Below are 23,703 nucleotides of genomic sequence, written 5' to 3'. Positions count from 1 at the left end.
ATCATAGAGTGCTGCTGTTAAAGTCACGGGCTCCCTCGCTGTAGCCGCTCCTTAGCAAAATCTGACGGCAGCTAGCATTGGGCGTTCTAGGTTTCAAAGCGGCTTTGATACCCCCCCCCCCCCCCCCCGTCTCGCTGTCAACCTCTTCGATATCATTTGCACTGAAGCCACTTTTTTAACATATATGTTAATTATATCAATATTAGCAGCAATGATAAATTGGTGCTGCAAAGAATGCTCAAGCATACGCATGTTGAGTGCATTAGCCTGAAAGTTCGACTTGTCAGCATATCAAATTCTACTATGCAGCCAACGCTATCTCAATGTCTCGGGGGCTAGGGGAGCACCTCTTTCCAGAAAAGATCAGATGTCAAACTTGCCGCAGAGGCTTTTCTTGGCGCATGTTTAGCAAGCGAACGTAAACAAGGTCCAGTGTTTTATTGGAGCCAGTGGATCGCAAATGAAATTTAGCTCTATGTTGACGCGCGAGTTGCAGCAAAAATCCCTGCGCGTGGGCGTGACGGACACAAGCGGCATCGGAAACTTATTTTAAAAAAGTAATCTCGTCGAGGCAAACTTGGAGCTATAAATGAGCTTTTTGTATATCGTGCGGACATTGTTCTTAAATGTCAGGAAGTCTAGGGAAGTTGCAATCCATGCATGGCTGTTTTGATGTAGGCCTTGCGGAACTCGGCCGCTGTTATACTTTGTGCGGGAGCGGAATTAAAATTTGATTCCATAGAATGCGCATCTTAAGCGACGAGTCGGAGAGCATCTGTATGGCTCGAAGAATGCCTGCACAGGCACTTCTTTGAAGTAACGCTATAGTATCTTTGAAGTTCGAAAGGCTTTTCTGAAACGTACCCGAATGCAGAATTCGCGTAAACAAGCGTGCTTTGTGATCCCTGAAAAAACAAGTGGCCTGCTCCTAATAAGTTAATCTCGCCGGACGCCCTGGCCACCCACTCGTGCGCGTATTTACGTCGGGTCCTATAGCCAGCGTCTTCGTTTTTCTAATTCTCGTGGCCCAGTCTTAAAAGTCATGTTGCACGGAGAAGCATATCGAATGTTCTCCAACTCGTAGGCACACGTAAAAAAGGAGAAACACCTGCCCCGGAGACTATTGCTAAAATGTGCGCGCGAAGAGGCATCGGAAAGCAATTTTCTAAAGCCCCGCGGCTCCAGTTTCCACGTGGCCGGCTGGCCGTGCTATTGAGATGCAAAGACTTGGGAACCAGCCCGGGACGCGCGTGCGCTCGGTATGTATAATGAGCACGAGCTTTGAAAGTGTACGCTGTGCTCTCTCGGGTATCTCTCAGTTCGAGATGAAAATGGCTAGGAAGGAAACGAAGGGGTTGCGTGTTTCTATACGTCGAAGCAGTATATACTTTTTTTTTCACCCCAATTACCATATGAAAGCAACAACAAGCTATATTGGCACCGTCAAGGTCGCAACAAAGGAGTCTAGTAGGTCAACCGGGTCTCTGGTGGCGCTGTGCGCAGATGTGGGTCAGAAATGAGGAAGGTGCAGCGGGTGCCAAATTTTTATTGCACAGCGTGGTCCGAGGCATCGGGGTCGTTATGTAGACAGGTTGGAGCCTTCCTCTCTTGTCGTGCTGGGCAGAGAGCCGCCTGCGCATAAGAAAGCACCGGCTCAACACACGTTGGCCACTGCAGTCAGGTAACACGGCAGCAGCTCTAAACCACCGTACTCGTGCGAATCCCAGCACACCGCCCATGCTGTCGCTTTCCCTCCACTTACCCCTTACAAAAACTGTGCATGTCATTTAATTGGATATCAGCCGAACGTCCACCGAGCACAAAAATAAGTCGACGCCAACGCAACAGAATTCCCATAGCATATTTTTTTAAAGAGACGGTACGTATGCAGCAGGTTAAATTTCGACTGCGTCTTATAAAATCCTTTAACGCGGAAGCGTGACTGCCAGCGAACTATACTTGATTCATTCATTGATTTCATACCACTTTTAAATGTGCGTCCTGTACGAATTACGATTCCCGAATCTACCTACTTTCCTCAAATTTAGACACTGAAGCTGACACCGCTTAAACATTTAACCGCGCATCAGTGACAGCCAGGTGCTTCAAGGCGTGCTACAAAAGTTCCTTATAGCAACACTAAATCTGTGGTCATATGCATACCAACGATGGGGCGACATATATACAAACAGGGAAGGTATTAAAAAAACTTCTGCGGTTTCGTACGAAAATCACGGTATGAGGCACGGCGTAGCGGGGCTCGACCACCGGGAGTTCTTTAACGTGCATTTAAATCTTTATACGGATGCGTCCATCTCTCTCTCTTTCTTTTTCCCATTTTGCCACCATCGAAGTGCAGCCGCCGCGGCCTGTAATCGAACCCGCGTCCAAGAGCTTAGCAGCGTGACACTTCAGCCGCTAAGCTGCAACGGCGGTTAATATAGCACGCAATGCTGTGGCACACAACAAATTCTGTAGCTTAGAAATACTATAGCCGTCCTTTCAGTGTTCTGTGGCGCGCCCACGGGTATAACAAAAGCTTCACGAGACAGGATCAAACGCTGTTGTTTAAATACTTCGCTATCGCAATGGGCGAACTAAACGCAGGTTTTAGAGTGAGGAACTCGTGAAAAGTATATCGTTTGCGATGCTGGAGACACTGCAATTCAAATAAATGAATACTGCAGTTTGAAGAGCGAGCTAGGCTTTGTTTGCATTCAGCGCTCAAAAATGGTGGATTTACAAGTCAAGGGGTGAGAAGACGAGACGATGTTGCTTTTCAATTTTACGGCAGCGTCTCGTGTCTCGGCTCGGTAACAATTACATCGTAGGCTCGATATTTTTCGCCCTCTACATAACGCCCTTATTTTTTCCGCTTTAGCGCGTGGACGTACTTCGTGCAGATGCCAGTCCCGAACTTGATCCAGATTTCAGACGAGCTCTGAAGAACGCTTACTTTAATATTACTGCGAATAATACTTCTGAAAAGCGGGTTTCTGCTGCCATAGTCGCGTGGAGTCTGCCTTGTTCTTCGCTCCTTGGCAAGCAATATTCGCGGCATTGTGTGGAGAACAAATAGCCCGAGATCGACTTAGATAAAACGAAATTGGTGTCGAAGTGTACAGGTCTGACGCGGTCGATAGCGGCAGAAACATAAAGAAGCTGATAAGATTAGCAATTCTGTGGGTGCCTTCGATAAAGCAGGAAAGTGGCCATCGCGGATGTTCATAATGGCCCTAGTTACTGCAGCGGAATACTGAAGTGTATGTTATAATACGTTAAGCAGAGCCAATCTGCCTTTAGTCCCTTCAACCTAGGCAAAAAAAAAAGATTTTTTTGTCTGAATAAAGTGAATTGAATTGAAAAACCTTTACTCTGAGGAAATGGGAGTGAGCTGAAACTTTGCTCAGAGTTCAATTTTCAAGTATTTGTTGCATCTTGAAAGGCAGGCAGAATAAGTTCTCATGCACTCTGATCGGCATACATGGATTACCCGAAAGATCATTCAAGCACGTTGCATCGATTGTGAGAAGTTACACTAAGGCGTCTGTGTATAGCGATACCCCTAAATTTTCGCTTATACCATGTACGATGGCCCAAAGGAACCTGATGCTAATCAACGTGCGCTGAGGCGCTTTTATATCGTAACACTATACAAGGCGAAGCCATGTTATTCTGAGACAGAGCAAAGAAGCAAGGAAATGCACATTGTTCGCATTGCTTTCTGATGCCAATATTTTGTGCCACACAACCTGGTTTTACAAAAAAAAATGTTAAAATCTGGGAAGCAAATATGAAGTTTTGTGGCATTAAACCACAATCTCATAGGTGAAACCGTAGTAGGTGACCTCAGAATAACTACCCGGAGTCTTTCGACGTACGCTTATGTCCGAGTACAACGGGTGTTTTCGCATTTTGTCACCGCGAAATTAGGCTGCCGCGGCTGACACTGAGCTCGCGACCTTGCGCTTGCGCAACGCTTGGAATTACAAATGGCAGTCAAGTGACGATCCATATGAAATTCACGTTAGGGAATTCAGTTACATACTGCTGTTACCGTTTTTCTTCTTTTTTCTTTTGACAGCTACGTATTTTTTCAGCATTCTCGCATACTAACCATACCATCGGATCTCGCAAGAACATTAAGCAAGTCCATGGTGCTTAGTTCGGTTACTGAGCAGGTGTAAGTACGTAAGTAGTAAACCTCACACGCTTTGATTTCACTTGTAGTCATTTTGCGAAATATTTAATGATCACGGAGATATCAGGGTTCCAGTACAAAAACATCTCTCGAGGCTTTTGCATTTCTTAGCTCGCTGCTTTAGTACACTGATATCATCTTGCGTCAAGATGAACTACAAAATACAGATTGCAAGATATTTAATTGAGATCATGCTAAAATAGGTTACCATTGAACGCAAAGAACAATCGCTTCATAGTAGAACGCGCAGGGGCATAAGGACAAGACAATACGGCAGAAAGCTGAGCTAGTTTCTTCATGTTAGAGGACGGTACGCGTGCAAACACGGACACAGAAGTCCGCGCGTTACAAACTTCGAATGAGTAGCGCATAAGACAGAGACGGAGACAGGACAAGTCTACGTCTCTGTGTCAAACACAGGTCTTTTGCCTCTGTTTCTTTCTTTTATGCTGCGGCGGCTGCATTTTCGATGGAGGCGAAAATGTTTGAGGCCCATGTGCTTATATTTAGGTGCACGCTAAAGAACCTGCAGGTGGTCGAAATTTCCGGAGCCCTCCACTACGGCGTCTCTCATAATCATATCGTGGTTTTGGGACGTTAAACCCTAGATATTATTATTATTATTATCCGTTTTTTATGCTCTACTCATTCGAAGTCATGCATCTGTACCAACCTGCCCAACTTGCTGCCCAACTTGTCAATATAAACGCCTACACACAACTGAAAAGGCACACAGCGGCGGAAAAAGTTGTTAGAAAAACTGGCACAGAATAAGTGCCACATTTAACGCACGGGTTACGCGTCTTTTAGATGTAGATTATCCGCACGTTGCAGTGGTCACTGTCGCTGAACGTTTAAACAAGTCGGTTTTGTTAAGTCCGATCACGGTTGCAGAAAGCACCAGTAACAAGCGTGTCGTAGGTATTCCTTACATTCATCGCGTGCAGAGAATGAATGAGCGGGTAATAGACAAAGAAGCGGACTTGCCGTACAGGTGTGGTGTGTAAAGTTCCTTTTACCTGCGGCCGCTTCAACGTAGGGCAGACGGGCCGCTGTGTTAACCAGAGATTAATGGAACATAAGAGGCCGCTAACAAGAGGCTTACTATCTAATCTATCTTTACATGGTCGTGAGTGTATATTCACGCCAAAATTCGATGAATGCGCTGTTTTATACAGGCACAGGAATGAAGAAACGCGTCTAATAGTTGAAGCCTGGTATATCGTAATAGTGGTAGCGCATGCGTGAGAAAACCGTCGATTAACTCGCATAAAGAATAAATCAATTGCTTGAACAGCTATCTCTCACGTACACCCCAACGCGTGCCGGGATGATAGGGATCGCCTCTTGTCTGGGCGTGCGCAGATACGATTTTGAGCCTACTTTCTTTACCGGCGCTGTGCGCCTTTTGAGCTGTCAGTCGGCGTTTGTTTTGTCCTGACTTCTATCTTGTATCCGTGTTCGCACCGTCTTTTGACATGGTAGTGTGGTTCCCCTTGTCGTGTGTTCCATCCCCTACAGTTCACAAAGTAACCCGGAAATTATCTAGACTGTCCGCCGTGTATTCACCGGGACACTGTGGTAGCTGGCGCCATGCGTGCAGCACGACTGAAGAGTTGCAGTAGGTCACGATGCTGGAACTGCATCTACATCTATCGTAATTGCACATTGAGTAGCCGCCTACAAACCCTAAGTTCTTAAAAAAAAACTTACAGAGAGACACTCGACCCTTTATCGCTCTCGACTGTTGACCCGAAGGTCGTGGGATCGAATCCCGGCCGCTGCGGCTGCATTTTCGATGGAGGCGAAATTGTTTAAGGCCCGTGTACTTAGATTTAGGTGCACGTTAAAGAACCCCAGGTGGTCGAAATTTCCGGAGCGCTCCACTACGGCGTCCCTCATAACAATATCGTGGTTTTGGGACGTTAAACCCCAGATATTATTATTATTATCGACCCTTTATCGGCTGGCACTGCTACTAGAGCGCACATTTCATCGTTTGTGACTGCTTATGGCTCGAGAATTCGCAGCACGAAAGATCTTCCCATAGAAAGGCACGGCCTGACGGCAATATCATACATTGAGCAACAATAGCGCATGCAGTAGCAATGAATGCGTCGAACATGCTAGCATATTTTTCGACAAAGGTGCCTCAGTAAATGCGTCTCAGAGAAGGGGCCTGGCTGTCTGACATACGGTGTGCGGCTACTGCGTACTTCGTGCCACCCAGCGTCCACTTTGGGGCGCTCTGGATTGTATTCAAAGTACCAAGACATAGGAGAGAGGAAAGCAGGTGTGCTACCTTTGTTCCTGGCGTTTACTCGAACACTTTGGACAGCGCTTGGTCTTATTGGCCTTTTTATGAAACCTTAGATTCTTTTCCTTTTCTGTCGCGCCTGTGGAGTGAGCACAGGGCCCTCGGTTGCGATTCACGCACACCGCGGACGTACGCCAACACATGACAGGCGTGAAGTGCCTAAACTCTGCTCAACACAGCGTGATTTTAGAGAGCAGAAACCAAGATGTCTGATTTTTCTTAGTCCAAGTCCCACGAAGCCATTACAATAGACCGATAACCCACACAAAAATACCTATAGGAAAGTGAATGTGAAAAATGGCTCGACATGACAAAAATTGGTACTTCATGAACGCGTATTACAAGACGTGGGTATGGTTCCCACCTGCCCCAAATGGTACTTTTCGTACTCTCATTATCATTTGCGATATCACCTCCATATTTCAATTAAACAATTGACCACACGTATTTGTTGTCTGTTGGCCTCATGTATTGCAACGTTTGCAATTTAGAACAGGGATAATGTTGCTAAGATGTGCTTAAATTAAGTTTCTTTCGTAAAGGATGTGCTAAAGAATGCGCAACTTAACAACACGCGCCCGTATGGCAAGAGCCAGACATCCGCCAAATGTTCCCGTGACGCTTCAGCCACGAACTCTGTCCTCGCAATAGGTAGCCATGAAGACGCGATTGCAGAAGGCGATGCAGAGGAAATGATGACTCCTCAAATAAATCCCAAACGTTATCTCGCAAGAACTTAAGGTATTATCGAGCAAGTTTTCCCCGGCCTAAATTTATCGTTGAATATTCGTAACTCACGTTCCCTGCAACTCCTATCCACTGCTTCGCTCAAGCTGCTGGGTGTAGAAATGGAAGGTGCTTCTCAGGGGCGTAGCCAGAAATTTTTTTCGGGGGGGGGGGGGGGGGGGGGGTTCAACCATACTTTATGTATGTTCGTGCGTGCGTTTGTATGTGTGCGTGCCTATATACGCAAACAAAACTTAAAAATTTCGGGGGGGGGTTTGAACCCCCCCCCCCCTGGCTACGCCCCTGGTGCTTCTACGGCCGCAGTGGGTAGAGGTCGTCAAAAATACCCAAGAAAGTGAATAGGCGCCACGGCAGCTCAATCGAATATAGACGAAAGCCTAAGGCGAATACGTGGTTCTCACCAGGGACGATTTGCTCTGTCTTCGCCCTCTGTTTTCGCTGCTAGGAAGCGCACCCGCGTCGTTGGCCTAAGTCTGTTTCTCTAGGCTTTTAAAAGCAAACTGAAACTTGCTCTCCAATGTCGAGTTGGACATTATACTTCCATCGCAAGGCGAGTCTGTACTCAGTGATTCATACTTCTGCACATAGGCGTGCGCACAGGGGGGGGGGGGGGGAGCGCCCCCCTATCCACCTAAGATGGGGGGGCGCAAAGTCAGCCCCACACATTGACATAATAGGGAGGAGGGGGGCGCTGCGACTTGGGGGGGGGGGGGCGCAATGTCAGCGCCATATATTGACATAATTGGGAGGTGGGGCGATGCGACGAACCTTCACCCCCCCCCCTTTCCTGCGCACGTCTATGCTTCTGCAGGCCTGTACCACTGGAAGGCATTCACAATACTCTAAGCTTTGTTTAAATGTCCTACAATGCCCTTCAGAAGGGATGTTTAAATGCCCTGATGGTCTAGTATGTCAGTTACAACTCATATCAGTTTCGACTCATGTTCTTTTTTTTTTGCTTTGTGTTCTCGGTGTCGTCTTGCATATGCATATTCTTCGATTCAAACGAACACTACGTGACACCATTCCTCATGAGAGAATAGTGCGCGTTTAATTAAAGAAATGTTTCTGCACAGAACACGGCGAAAATAACCGGATGGTGGCGAAGCATGCCCGCTAAAATGTTTTATTTCAACCTGCTTATACAGATTCATTAAAAATGTATTAAGCAGTAAGACATGGTAAACGCGAGGTGCAATTTATAAAGAGGGGCATAAAAATATGCACAAAGTACACGAAAATAAAATACTTGTACGTTCGCCGACGCGCCAGTCTAAAGTCTCCACACAAAGGGGATTCGAAAGCGTCAAAGCATAACTTAACCTTAGCCCTTGCGCAAAACTACGATTCAAATGTCAAGGTGGAACTGTCGCGGCCGCGATCGCCATAGCGATACAATAGCGCTGTCTCGTAGCGAAAAAATGCCGGCATCGGTCCGAGTCTTCCTTCATCCTTGCGAAGTTTTCAGCTGTGCATTGGTGTATCTACTCTCCCAAATGTCAGCTCTCATGAGCGCTAACTATCATGATTCTGCGCGAAATGACAGCGAGCGAAAACAGTTTCTAGAGTCCGCATAGGTCATGGATGCTTCTACACACTAAATCAGGGGTCTTAATCTCGCGGCCCGCGGACCTTTGGCTAGCGGGCCGCGGCTTCACAACGAATAAAGTTCTGTGATTTTGATAAATGGTGCTCGCATTATTTTCTCGCCTATTGCAATTAATAACGCTTTGTTCGGGGAGCTACAGAGACAGGACTGGTAGTGTGTCTCGATGTGTGCGCCCCCCTTAGGGCGTTGCCATTCTTTGAAGGAGCTGATGCCGCCGCGACGCCATTTTTTGCCCCGAGTCTCGCGACTCTCAGCGCAGCCGCTGTAGAGCGGTGAGACGCCGGTAAGGCGCCGTGGGCTCAAATATGGCAGCCGCGCAGCAGTAGACGCCGCTATCACCCTAAAGCGGACAAAACGCGCATCAAGGCACCCTAAGGACTGGCCTCCAGCATTTGTTTTTGCGAGGCACCTCATGCATCTGCCTGCCCGGCCACCACTTCAGATCAACGAGGTGCCCCCGCCCCCGAAAAAAATTTCTGGCTACGCCCCTGACCTCACGCGGTCACTATGATTTGAAATAATCACCGTGGAACGAAAACTATATTACAGAAAGTCATTGTGGAGATCCCTATCGATATGGTTCTTGAAACCTGACGTCAAATCCCTTTCAGAAATGACATTGGAAAGGCGTTCTTTCAAATGGCAACATTAATAATTGTTGGGGTTTAACGTCCCAAAACCACCGTTTGATTATGAGAGACGCTGTAGTGGAGGGCTCCGGAAATTTCGACCACCTTTAACGTGCGCCTAAAACTACGCGAGCCTCAAGCATTTTCGCCTCCATCGAAAATGCAGATCCGCGGCTGGGATTCGATCCCGCGACCTGCGGGTCAGCAGTCGAGCACCATAACCACTAGACCACCGTTGCGGGTAAATAGCAACGTTAGATTGCATTTTCTTGAAACTCCCGCGTGGTTGCTGGCTAAGGGTCGTTGTAGCACGCTTTTCAGCATTTGTCTCGTACATTAATATCACCAACTATAACAAGCGATAGGTCTTTCTCTTGTTTAAACCACGCAATGTGCACTGTAAATTTGCCCGCCGCGATAGTTTAGTACGTAAGGTGTCGCGCTGCTAAGCTCGAAAGCGTGGGTTCGATTCCCGGGGCGATGAGGGCGAAATCGAAAGAACACCCGGATTCTTCTCCCAATAAGGTCTGCCTCATAATCGTATCCTAGTTTTGGCGCGTAAAATCTCAGCAAAGAAAAAAAGATTATTATTATTATTATTATTATTATTATTATTATTGTTATTATTATTATCCTATAAAACTGTCTATTTTCAGTGTTCTCGGGTTTCACCTGCGGCGCATACCCGCATTACCAAGGGCCGTGTATGCGGGTATGTGCCGCACGTGACTGGTGAATAGGGTTTCACGACGTACGTGGCTGGCAAGTCAAGTTACTGGCCACAAAAGCGCCCAGATGTCGGCGGTCAGGTAGATAGAAACGGTCAAAGTGCCTTTGGCTAGCTAAGAATGCTTCGCATTTAATTTCTGGAGCTTTACGTGTCAAAATCACGATATGATTGAGGCACGCCGTAATGGGCAACTCCGGATTAATTTCGACCACCTGGGGTTCTTTAACCTCGACCTAAATTTAAGCACACGGGTGTTCTTTGCATTTCACCGCAATCGAAATGCGACCGTCGTGACCGGGAATCGAACCGGCGCCCTCGAGCTTAGCCGCGCGACACCTTACGTGCTAAGCTCTCACGGCGGGTAACTAAATGGCAACTATAGGCGTGCCAGGACAATCGTTTCCAGGACGAAACATTTGCATAAGTGCAAAAATGAAGTGCGAGAGCACGAATGCTTCCGCTGAAGCCCAAACAGAAACGGCGCTGGGAATGCCGACTTCTGTAGCGTTATCCGGCGCAAACGATCATCCGAGACCTGCTGCCGGCGATCATCGGAGCACTTTCCTTTTTTGCACCGTGGCGCAAGCAGAGTAAAGCGATGCTCATGAATGTAATATTTCACCAAAATGGTCTACTTACACGAGACCTCTGACCAGTCGATGGGGGCGTAAAACGGGTTCTTCATGAGGTCGTCAAATCCACCTTCGGGTCTGCATCCCAGCCTCCTTTTTGGATTCTACAAAAGAAAAAAAAACGGTTTAGATACCCCAGTAAGTACTCCGGCCTCTTTGAAAGATACATACGGCACGTATTGCACTCTTTCACGGAATGCATATCCCGAGGCAACAGAAAGGAGGCATCCAAACGTAGGATGTCGTCGCGTGTATACTTCAACACGCAGCATACGCATATTGACTGCCGCATTAGCAATTGCGCAACGTGCTACGTGCCAGTGCAAGCACGCTGGCCGACTCTTGCTCCAGACTAAGGCCACGTTTACACGTGGGAATTGAGCGTCTGTGGCCAACTCAAGTACTCTGAAGTAAGGTAGAAAGGTGGGTGAGTAGTCATGGCCCTTAATTACAGTGCCACTAAATATTATCGCCTCAAGCGCAGAAAACTGCACTTGAGGCGAGAAACTGCTGAGAAGTATGCTTGTTAGAAAGCGTAGCGACAGTTTTACCTGCCCGTATGCTCAACAAGTGCGTCTGACGCTAATAAACTGCAGCGTTTGAAGTGTCGATGACACATCACCAGAAGTCGTGCAAGACTGAAGCGCTAATACTATTTCGTAACTTCTTCTCACTGCCCGAGAGATCGCTTAATAAAAAAGCAGATGCTCTCAATTTCCAATGCAAACACGTGATGAGACAAGTGCATATTTCGTTCTGGTTCGCCAAAACAAATGGTAGCATCTGAATTTAGACAAAAACATTTTTCTACCAATTCCTGCTACATTAAACAAAAGGGCAGACGACCAGACACCCTTCTTGAGATCTATTTGCTAATAGCGAATACTTTTTCTCACCTGACTCATTAACCCTAACTTGCTCATATATAGTTCATACATGTCTCCAAGAGGCTCATAATATATTCGTCACATTAAACGTTTCAAAAACTGATAACTCATTTATGCATCTGCCACACCTCTTGCTTCAACGCGCGCAAGTTAGGGACAACAATATATTGCCCGTATATTGCGATGCGATAAGTTTTCTTACCTCTTTTAGGATTTCTCTGAGCAGCGTTTGTGCAGACCTCGACAAAGTCCTCGGAATTTTCAATGGCGCAATCAAGGCCACTATTCAGACGAGAAAAAAGGCAAACAAACAGAAATCCACATAAGCACAGTACACGTTGAAATGTTTGGGTGCACCGAGGAGAAAAAACAAAAGAAAAAACAGTAACGGGAATGGGGAACACAAGCGTGGTGACCTCAACCGTTGGTCGCCTCCTCCTCCATGGTAGCAGGCTCAACGATTTCTGTCTGCCCCGAGTCGTTGTCAGCGGCAGTTAACGGATTGCTATCAGCGTGCGCTGCTGTCAACGGAGAAGCGCCTTTGCTGAGCGAGCCGAGAAGCCAAGCCTCGGAATGCCAGCCTCCCATAGAGCCTGGGTCTTCATCACTGTCGCTGAGATGCTCCCGTGTCTCAGCTGGAGTCGTGTCATCTTCCGTATTACCGTCCTTCTCCAGGCTCTCGCTGCTAGCAGGGGACGATAAGTTCTCGACAGAGGTCCTTAGACCAGGCCGTTTGGACAGCACCTTCCGTCTCTTCGGTGCCTTGCGTAAGATGCGCTTGTCCCAACCAGCGTAGCAATACTGGTCCATGACGAGGTGGAATTTGGACAAACGGACGCTAACCACAGCGGAAGCCATAAGTAAGGCAGCGAGAAAGAGGAGACTGCTCCAAGCACCATGGTAGTTGCCAAGTAGTGTCCCGCAGAACAAGCTGTAACCGTGGTTCATCACTTTGTAGACAATGCGGCATTGTGCAGCTGCGCTCTTTCTGGTCTTTCCATCCAGTCGGCTAAGCATCATCTCCGCTTGGGCAACCATATTGACGTAAAAATCCGACAACGCTGGTTGAAGTATTTCAGAGTTCAAGTCGACGGTGGTATTGAGGGCAAGGTCCCCGCCCATTTGAACACAGTTGACGGTGCATTCTGCCGCGTGATCTGCACTCCTACGTCGCCGTTTCCCAGACACCGAGATGTTAGCTATTTGCTCATGCGGTCTTCGTGCTCGCCTACTCCGGTCCGTGCAAGAATGCAATATCTTACTGGGGAGAAGAGCGGTATCTCCAGAAAGCAGTTTCGCCGCGGCTTCATCGAGTATGTGTCTTTCCTTGCCGCGATATGGCTCGCAAATGTAACACTCGCCGACGACACAACCGGAAAGTAGTATGGCAGCTAAAGGAACAGCCAGGATGCTGCACGCAAACAGCACGACAGGACAGTGAAGCATAATGAGGCCTGCCTTGTGAGAAAAGGCGTTGCGCAGCGTGGGCCCCTTGCCACGGTCGTGGTTGAGCATTCCCATGGCCAGTCCGACCACCAAAAAAGCAGCTACGACGCCAACAACCATGGATAGAAGCATCATCAAGAGCGGAGCGAGGGATCCAAAAAGGTGGCGCAATCGAAACCTTTGCTCAAAATTTTGAAATTTGACTTTAACATCAGCAAGCTTCTTGCGACTGGCGTTGCCACCATTGTGCACCGTTAAAGCCTTCGTCCTAAGCGCTCGCGCTAAACGTCTTCTGTCGGCCACTGTCTTTTCTTTAAACGCTTTCGTGGCGTTATGTACTAGCTGTTGCTGCGTCTGTTCGAGGACGCTACAATTTGCGTTCCGCAACTCGTCATGCTCGCCAAGCATGGCACGTAGCAGCTTACCGCAGATGGGGCCCTTGGTCTCGAAGGGGTTCACGTCGAGCCTATGCAGCAGGTACTGCTCGAAGGCCTCGCTGAAATCGGAGTCTAGCTTCTGCGCTTGTAGCGCAGCGTTCCTTATCACAAGTTGAGACTTGTTCCGCACTTTATGCATGTCACGGAAGAAAGTTTCGAGGTCGTCCAAGCCACGGGCGTAGAAGGTTGATGCTTCGCGCAGAGAATTCTGTATGCCGAAAGCGAAGCCCACGAGCAGCACGTTGACTACCACTGACGTAATCGTCAGCGAGCCGAGGGCCACGCAGTGTCCGTTGTACAGCTCGTTGTAGAGTGGCGTGATGACCTGAACCCGTTGGCCTCCGCATTTTCCCATGAAACGCAAACCCAGAAATCCAAGTCCTACGGGCACCAAGAAGCCGCTGATGGCAAAGAGGGCCACTGCCAATCGGAAGACGGACGGCTGATATTCAGCCAGGCTGGCACAGATGCTGAACAGTCCCCGCGCGTTGCCGATGCGTTCCAAAAGCCGAGCATTCTTGGGAGAGGAGACGAGCATCAAAGCGAGGCGGCGACCGAATTCGCTCCAAACGGGTAAAAAGCTGCCGTCGTTGCGCATCGGGCAGTTCTACCCCACCGGGGTCATCGCTGCTGCAGCCTAGAAGCGGCTTCGATGGCACTGCAACGCGCTGTGGCAGGTGGCAAAAAGAACACGCGTGGCCTCGTGCCACCTCCTGCGTACGGCCACTTTCCCGCCAAATTCGAGACAAGGAGCACGCGCCACGCTATACTGGCAATAAGAAGCATTTATTTATTTACCACTGGGCAGCAGTATTCACTTATTTTTTAAGCAAGTGGGACATTTCTCTGCGAGGATGGCAACCGGTGGGAGCTTTAGGTGATGTGACTGACTGCGGCTTCTCAGCAGATGGGCAATAAAGCTGCTTAGGCCTTACGTCGGTAAGAGCACAGCTGGACTTCGCTGGATGCTGTGGGACAACTGAACTGGCTGCAATGACCTTCCCAGGCTCTGTGTCATGAACCAGGCAGCTGGAGTTTTGTGGGAGCTTCATGACCTCAATGTTGCACTTCTTAGATGCTAAAGAATCAGTGGTGCTGGAGGTCAGTAAATCACGTGCCCGTTCCAATTGGGAGATTGGTATCGTCATCGTACTGGTGTCAACGATACACCACTCTGGTTTCGATTGAGTCTTCACGTTTTTTACTCTAATAGCAGGCTCTTCTAACTTCGTGTCAGTGCTCGTAGCGCTACCGCCCGCCTCCGATGAAAGTGTGACCGACTCCTCTGACGCATCAGGCGATTCCAAGAGACGCAGACCTCCAATGCCCGTTAGCTGGCGCTCAAGTTCGTCAAATTGACGTTTCTTCAGAGCTGCTTTCTCTGCCGCCGTACCAGCGTTTAGTTTCGGCTTGGCACCCTTGGCGTTTGGTTTCGACTTTGCACCCTTGGCCTTTAGTTTTGTCTTGGCACCCTTAACCTTTCGTTTCGACTTGGCACCCTTAGATCCGCCACTCTCTGATTTAGACGAACTGCCAGTGCCAGTGACACCTTGACCGGCTCTGAGCTTGCCTAGCTTTGCACTGTGGCTTTCGTAAACCTTCTGTTTTTCATGTTGACCACTGCCGGTATCACTGCCGGTACCACCGCCGGTACTGTCAAGCCGGCCTCCGCTTTTGTTATGCTTTTTTCTGGCCTTCTTTTTGGGAACTGCAGTCGGAGGAGGCGATACTGGAACAGGTTTTGGAGGCGGTATCATTATGAGATAATATTTTGAGAGCATTAGTAATGCGGGCATGCCCACGAATAATAGCAGGACTGCTAGAAAAAGTGTGAGGATTATCGCCTTCAGGTACTCCAGGAAAGAGTCGCAGAATAAAGAAAATCCAGTTTTAACGATGCCGAACACGGGTGCGCACATTCCCGGCCCTTCGTGCTGCCTCGCCATGACGGCAGCTTTTCCTGCGGCAGCCTCGGCAGAAAAGTCGGCATCCAACGACTGCGCGTAGTGCTCGAGTACTGAACAGATGTAATAGTGACAAGCTACTTTTTCAACGTCCGTACCACGTCCATGGGCCCTTAGTACCGACTTCTGGCGGGTAACAGAGGTCATAAACGGGCAACTGTGGTAACGTACGGTACCTCTTTGCAAAGAAAGAAACAGCTTCTCAACAACAGACGCTGCAGTCTCACAGCTGAAACGCGCTCTTCTAGGAAGCAGTAAAGCTGACTTCGCTGTTTCAAGTTTTTGTTGCTTTGGCTTTCCCTTTTCATTCTTTTTTGGCTTTCCCTTACTCTTTTTCATGAAAAAGGTAATTGACACGCCCTCCCCACCACAGTACTGGAGCACGTCACCTACATACAAGTTGGCATATATGTCGGCTCTGTCATTAGCGGGCCACGCTATATCTTGGGCGAAGTCCAACTGCTGGTATTCCTTTCTCCTGTACATATCGCAAATATAACACTGACCTGCAATTGCGTGCGGTGTGCTACGTTTGAGAACAAGTAAAGCCGCTACGCAAAACACGAGCATAATGAACGCGGCTACAAGCAAAGTATGCCCAGCAATGTCCGATATCTTTTGCCTCTTCGTGGGGTCCACATCTTCCGAGTGGTGCTTATGTCCGATTGCAGTTCCTACTGCAGCCACTACTGCTGCAATTGCAATCGAGTAGACGGCGATAGGACGTAGTATTGGATGCGCGTAATACCCCCATACGCCAGTCATCTCGTCAAACCACGCAAACCGTTTCGCCATCTTTGCAATCCCTTGCTCAGTTGGGGTACCTTTGGGCGATGGTGGTGCTTTAGCTTGAGCTGCCTTCCCTTCAGCACCTGATTTGATGGAAATGTCTGCAAAGAGCTTGTCAGTAAGCCTCCTCTCAGTTTCGGTAGCATCCCAGGCACGCCTGAGCTTATCGTCTGTCCAGTTCTTCGCAATCGGCATCTTCGAATGCCTCACGAACTCGACGAAGCCGCGGAAGGAGAGACGCCGACGGGTTGCAAGCACTTGCCTTTTCATCGGTGCCTTCATTTCGGAGCTCGTGAGGTTTGTGTAAACCCTTAGGTCGTGTATAGCGTTTTTGAAGTAATCCGGTGCACGTCCTATGCTGACGCCGAGGCCGTAATTCGCCGCAAAGAGAACCACGAAGGCGCACAAGGCGAGAATGATGACACCCTCGACGACAGTCAGAAGCTTTATGTAGTAAAACATGTACTTCGGTCCGACCTCTTGTTGTCTGTTGCCGCCGCACTGGTTCGCAAAGCGGGCACCTATCACGGCCATGCCGACAAGAGCCACCAGAATCCAAGCAAAGTTTGTGAAGAGGAGAATGAACTTGACGCTGGGCTGGTGTTCCCCGAGGTATCTAGGCATATCCTCCGGTGCCACGCTGACGTCTTTAAGAAAGCGGTCGTCTTTCGGTGGGTCTGTCAGCATCCTGAAGAGAACTGTGAAAATGGCGCTCCACGGCAGTAGCAAGCAGCCACTGTCGCTGGGCTGCAGTGTGTAGCTCTCAGTCGATCGTAGTGTTTTCGGCCATCGCTCCCTGGTCTCGCTGGCCATCGCGGCGCTAGCATCCTCCCCTCGAGACGCTGACGAAAGAAGTGCGCACACTATAAATTGCAGCGTCAAGACGCCTATGTCCATTCTTCACGTCGACGCTTTGTTGCAGCCAGCTTGTGCGCTGCGGCTCGCGCGAGAGGGAACTGCTGCGCGTGCCTCGGGTTTTGCCACGCGAGAAAGATGCTACAAAAACCCGCCAACCAAGCCTTTACTTACATGGGCGACACGAAACGGTGAGGCTGCTACCATCCGAGGCGGGTGTGGCGCTGGCCTAGTTGTTGTGCTAGTAAGCCGGAAACGCAGGGAAATAAGGCAAAAAGGTGCCTTGAATGCAATATGGAAGGGAGAAGCGTCGCTCTCCTCAGAATCGTACGGCATGCAACGTTTACCCATGCTGCCACTGTTACTTTCCAGCCATGTTTATTGAATAAAAAGGGTAAGTTGCTGTGAAAAACTTGGCAGGTTGACAAAAAAAGCACTAAATTAGTAATGCGAGTGTTTTGCAGGTGCAGTCAGATTTATCCATTCAAACTAGCAGCGCAACTGCCGAATCCTTGCGCCCCTGATACTGCATCTGCATGCCAACCCTAGCCAAGTTCTTGATGAGAGGACATTTGCTCTGCACTTTGGCTACAGCCTCGCTAGGTTTTTGGTGGACAGGAACTTCGGTACCAGCTAGTCAGACGCAGTTTTCAGAGCTCGTTGGTTACGCAGCCAATAATGATGCGACTAGTTGTGTCATCATGAAGGAAATGTAGCTTAGAAATTATGTTATATGGCTGGAAGGTGTTTGATTGCGTGTAGTCGCTTTCCTTGAGAAGGCCTGTTTCGCACGCTCCGTACTTACGCCGATAGCGGATGTCCCGCCTTGCCAGGTGCAGATCGACGCCTTTCTCGGCGGCGTAGATCGCCAGCGGCGTTTTGCCGACGAGCATCACGAAGAGTACTATGCCAAAAGACCACCAATCGGCGGACATACCTGTAGGGGAAGAGCTCAGTGAAGACGCAGGCCTGACAACATCAGACCACGCAAATGATCCTCGGCTTGACGCGTCTGCGCCGCATGCTCGTCAAGGTACGTCAAGCAGGTGAAATCTTTGAAGACAAATGCATCTGTGGCCACTACGTCATGTGCGTTGAGAAACGCAAAGAAAGGACCCTCGTGCCGAACTTTCTTGACTTTGTGCTGTATGTGACGCCATATCATTCCATATACATATAAAAACACGAAAAAATTTTGTGCAGCGCCAGAAGATTTTTCTGCAGACCGCCGTAACTGCTTTAAGGTCCCACAACTTACTTTTTGCCGCCATCTGTTCGCGGCTAGTGAGTGTAAGTTGGGGTACACCGCTGCATAGCGAAGGCACGATTTATTACAACTATGCCGGCGCTGATTTGTCCTACGCTGAATATTACAACTTGCGATAAAATAATCATTGACATCCGTTTGTATTGAGCGACATTTAGGCGCATATAATTCTCGTGGGTAGGCATCTGAAAACAGCTTTTCCAAAGTAAGAAACCTGAAGAAGGTTTGTAAAGCATAACAACTTTAAAAAAAGCATTAAAACAAAAAATGTCCTGGCAGAGAGATGACCGTAAAGTCCCTTTGAACGCGTACAAACTAAGCAAACACTTTTACGTACGCCGCCTAATGACATGATGAAGCACTGATCAAGTCCCTTGGACAGCTCCAGTGTAGCGAGACGTGCTATAGCGCTTGGAGACAAGCTATAACCTTCCTGATGGTCTCATTTGCAGAACAATGTATATCCGTGTGTTGATTGCGTGACACAGTGATGTCATCATAATCGTCGAGTAGTTGCTACGCTGAAGCTGCCCAAATGAGTATTAAGTCTTGCACAATCATCGGCATCTTTTATTATCTATTACAGTATTTATGTAACGACTAAAAGCCTGCAGGTTGACAATATGCTGAACTTATAGTTTAAATGTTAGCTGAATACATAGTTGACCGAGGATTTGCACTATGGCGCAGAGTCGTCACTTGCTAATGAAGAACCAGGCGTTGTTTTTTGCTGAAGCATGTGTCACAGCAGGTGTGCCACTGATTTTCTGCTTACCATAAAGTTCCTGTCTAATGACTTCTGGTGCCATGTAGGCCAAAGAGCCACACCGACACCATGCTTCTGTGCCAATCTACATGGAAAAGAAAAACCAGAACAGTTTATTTACAAAGTCAGGCAATTATTAACGCTTCTGTAGAGCACGTCGTTTGTTACGCAAAATAATCTTTCGCCGCGATTAAGCTTCGCAACAGGTCGACTGCGCTCCGTCGGCCGGCGTGTATGGCCCCAGACTAAGCGCTGGCACTATGTCACATTCCCTCCTTGCAGGGTTTCAATATCAGGGAAGTCTAGGGGAGGGTAAAAAATGGGGCCCGGTCCTCCTGGCTGGTGGTCAGCAATACATGCCCACATAGATTCTCTTTCTCCCTATCAGTACACATTCATGAATTCGCACAGTGGTACAGCTTTCACGAATCCCAAAGGCAATTCTCCCGTGCAAGCCCATGGTTCCATGGCTATGGCGTTCTGCTACTGAACGCAAGGCTGTGGATCAGTTCCCTCCGGCGGTGACCATGTGTTCTATAAGCCGATCCTAAAACTTTTGGTACATGTTTGAAATCTCTGTACTGACATAGTAAAAATGCTGATATTTGGGCAAGTTGGTATGGGTTCATGATTAAACTGGGCGCAACGGACACGAGATACAAACGAAGAATACACGAGGACAGGCGCCGGTCTGTCCTCGTGTATTCTTCCGGCGCCTGTCCTCGTGCATTCCTCGTTTGTATCTCGTCTCCGTTGCGCCTAGTTTAATCATTGTCAAAATAGCCCACTTGGTAAAGCTAGGGATCGAAAGAGGGTGTTTGTACCAAGGAAGCGTCATGTAAGCGCGGTACACGTAATGCACTGTTTCAGGTTTCAGCGAATGTCCTGAGCGGATTTCACAAGCAAATACGATATCATGTATTTTATGTTATATCTTAGCCACACCTGCTTAAAATATTTTCAGAGTGCGAGAAATACGGCACCGCTTAAGTCCTTCTCCAACTAATAATCAATCATTGTTGGGGTTTTACGTCCCGAAACCACGATGTTATTATGAGAGACGCCGTAGTGGAGGGCTCCAGAAATTTCGACAATCTGGTGTTCTTTAACGTGCGCCTAAATCTAAATACACGGGCCTCTAGCATTTCCCCTCCATCAAAATACGGCCGCCGCGGCCGGGATTCGATCCCGCGACCTTCCGCAGTCGAGCACCGTAACCACTAGACCACCGCGGCGGGTGCTCCTCCAACCAAGGATGGAGCTTCAAACAAAGGGAGCGTCGCCCTCCAACAGCCCGAAAACCAAGCGCGCGTTTTTCAGAGAGTGGCCTGAAGCGTTCGTCCTGGGTCTGACAGCCGAACCAGGTAAATCACACTGTGGAGCTTTCTGTGAAACCCATACTTATGAATTCATGTTTGGTTTTCTTTGCAGCTTCCTGCTGCTGTTGGATGAAACAATCTCTCCCTCATGAACCTTACTAGGTGCGACCGCCGGACTTGCGCAAGGCTGATTTTATGTAAGCGCCTTTTAATGAAAATCGACGCTCCTTACTCAAATAGTTAAATACAGCAAGTACAAATGAGTGCTACATGGCTACACATTTGATAACATCGCGTTCTCAAGTGCCTACTGCAGATGGAGTACTAAAAATATAGATGTCTAAATTAAAACACACTATATGCGCACATACACACATCGCTTTTAGCAGACACACTGCACGTCCCGCCCCCCATAACATATGATGTATTCTGAGGCGAAAAAAAGAAAGGTTTCTCGAACGCTCTGCGATCACGGTGATGGAGAACGGATTTTGCTGACTGTCCCTGCTGCCCCTATTTACCGTTCGTCCTCATGGCGAACCGGTCATTCAGTGAACCATTATCAAAAAGTTGCGTTGTCTTGCTGTCCGTTGAGTATTTTACATCCGAAGCACATTCATAAATTGATTCATGACGTTGTGTTGCTGCTGACGACTCTCGAAGACACAGTTTGCTTTATCAGCGCTGTCCTTGTGGACGTTTACACATTGTTGCTGAGGCTTCTATTTGCGAGCGGACAACGTAAGGACCGCTGCACCGTTCCACCAGTCTCAAGATGTGCGGTAATCTTGCAACGGGAATGTCTAACCATGTGTCACAGCTTAACAGCACTACTGACGTCACCACTCAGTATGGCGACGTCAGTAACAGTGATATAGCTAAGACGCTTGACTTGCTCTTTGATGAAGAGTTCGATCGTACACTACAAAAATCATTTTCGCATGAACACTTAAGCCATCAAACTCGCAGTCAGATTTATTCCTTTGAGTCACTATTTGCTGGCACTGCGGATCAGGGCCTGTATTCTCGCAACTTCATTGACCAAAGCACGAGCGCCCAAAATTATGCATCGCAATACCGCAGCGTTCGCGAGATGCAAGCCGCGTCGATTGCGATTCACGAACCACACTTGCGCCGAGTTATGTGACATGAGGATCGGGATAGGCATGACAGGAGCATTTCTCCTAACACCTCACCCGCCATTTTTCTATGCCCACCCCTCATGTAAAGTACCGTTGAGACACTAAAGGTACTATTATTAAGATATTAATTATTTAAAATAATTATTTAGTACATTATCTATAAACTACAGCGAGAGCTGCAGCGAAAATATAAGCAATGATGCCAATATAGTTACCCATCGCTAAAGTTGGGCAGGAATTACTCGAAGAGAACTACCAGCTTCCAGCTTGCAAATAAAGAATCGAACTTCACGCGTGGCCTCCACCGTACAAAGTTACTTAGATACTTTTCTTACGGTCATGAAACTTCCCCGAATGTGTCATACAGTGACAGAAGGTGTGTAAAAGGGCACCAAGCTGTCTTGCTGGAACGGTAGAGCGAATTGTTAACGAGGACCGCGGCGGCTGCATTTTCGATGGAGGCGAAAATGTTTGAGGCCTGTGTACTTAGATTTAGGTGCACGTTGAACCCCAGGTGGTCGAAATTTCCGGAGCCCTCCACTACGGCGTCTCTCATAATCATATCGTGGTTTTAGGATGTTAAACCACAGATATTATTGTTAGCGAGGAAAGGCGCCTCTTGCATATTTATCTCAGCATGTTTTGAGGTTGGGCAATGTAAAACTTTGGGCAACGTAATATATCGTGCAATAATGCTTCTGTTTCAATTATATACACTACGCTATGTGAAGTACCGAACCTGCCAATTCGCATTACACGCAAAAAAAATAAATAAATAAAATGGGGGTGGGGGAGGAGTAGCGTCAGCCCGGCCGCGTGATAGCGGTTCGGCGCACCGACTTCGTTTAATTCGCAGGCTGCTGTTTCAATAAATGTATCCGAAAATCCTCAAAAATAAGCTAAACCCAGTATCTGCTCACTGCCTTCATAATTTCTTTTTCTGTGGCGGCAGACATCTCAAGATGACTAGAGAAAATAATTACAGTATAAATAAACTAAAGAAAGTAAATAATTAACTATTCTATTAAAATGGACAGGCGGTCGAATAAATGGGAGAATTGAAGTCCTTCCTGCGAAGAACGTATTGCCGCCTTGATATTTCCAAAGGGCGGCTGGTGGTCATTTTTTTCTACGGGACAAGGGCACCCTATGCATAGAAGACGTTGTACAATTGATGAACTGGCAGGTAGTGTGCTTAACTGTCATCCCTGTAATCTTTTGTCATCTTTATTTGAGACTGCAGTGCATATGCGATCTTATTTCACTGGTGCCGAAAACACAGCATTCACACCGTACCTCGTGGTCGCGTTTTTTTGTTGTTTTTTTTTTAATCCGCGCGATACATATATCTGCTTCTGGGCTTTATAGCAAGGTTGTGCGCATGCCTAACCATGGTCTCTTCACAGATGCGCATGCCTTTTTGTTATATGTCTTGCTGTTTCAAACAAGGTTTAATTACTAATGCACAGCGCTCGTCCCGTCTATTCCTCTTTCTCTGTGTTGTGTTTGCGTTGTTTTTAATATATACATGTATGTAAAACACGTACAGGGTTGGTCAAAAGTTCCCAGGCCACGCTGCCATAGGAATGCATAGAATAGTTGCCTGGGAACGTTTGAACACCCATGTACATTCATTTTACCGTACATTTTATTTGACTTTCTTTTATAGGACTCCTGGCTATCTGCAGAAATTTGATTGTCCTGCAATCACTTTGTCGTTTTTCTTGACCTCTTCTTCCATTCCGTATGCACGCTCTTTGAGTACAGATCTTTGTGCAGCACAGTACACACCCACTTCTTTCCATTCTTGTTCATCGATGTATCAAAACTTAATTTTGCCACATGCTTCTCCGACTTCGAAAGAAGCCCAATCCATATCACCCTCCGCTACGTGAGCCTTACTGTGGGTCCCTAGTGCCAATCAGCCCAATGACCGTCGCTTATCTTCCATCACCGGCAATATCTC

At 47.9% G+C, this 23,703-nt stretch overlaps 1 protein-coding gene across 1 annotated transcript in view; it reads right to left on the bottom strand.

Annotated features, from left to right (window-relative positions):
- Positions 1 to 1,539: 1,539 nt before the first annotated feature.
- Positions 1,540 to 23,703, bottom strand: part of LOC119379337 (protein kinase C iota type-like) — a 42,594-nt gene continuing 20,430 nt past the window's right edge. The window contains exons 7-11 of the mRNA XM_037648615.2: positions 19,286 to 19,361; positions 18,049 to 18,180; positions 11,955 to 12,034; positions 10,873 to 10,969; positions 1,540 to 1,632 (exon numbers count right to left, since the gene is read on the bottom strand). Of these exons, the coding sequence (XP_037504543.1) occupies positions 1,580 to 1,632; positions 10,873 to 10,969; positions 11,955 to 12,034; positions 18,049 to 18,180; positions 19,286 to 19,361 (438 nt within the window). The 3' untranslated portion in view covers positions 1,540 to 1,579. The remainder of the gene's footprint in view (positions 1,633 to 10,872; positions 10,970 to 11,954; positions 12,035 to 18,048; positions 18,181 to 19,285; positions 19,362 to 23,703) is intronic.

Source organism: Rhipicephalus sanguineus, chromosome 1, assembly GCF_013339695.2.
Source record: "Rhipicephalus sanguineus isolate Rsan-2018 chromosome 1, BIME_Rsan_1.4, whole genome shotgun sequence".
Lineage (NCBI taxonomy): Eukaryota > Metazoa > Arthropoda > Arachnida > Ixodida > Ixodidae > Rhipicephalus > Rhipicephalus sanguineus.
The sequence above is the reverse complement of the archived record's forward strand: the minus strand, read 5'-3'. Positions and strand labels throughout refer to the sequence as shown.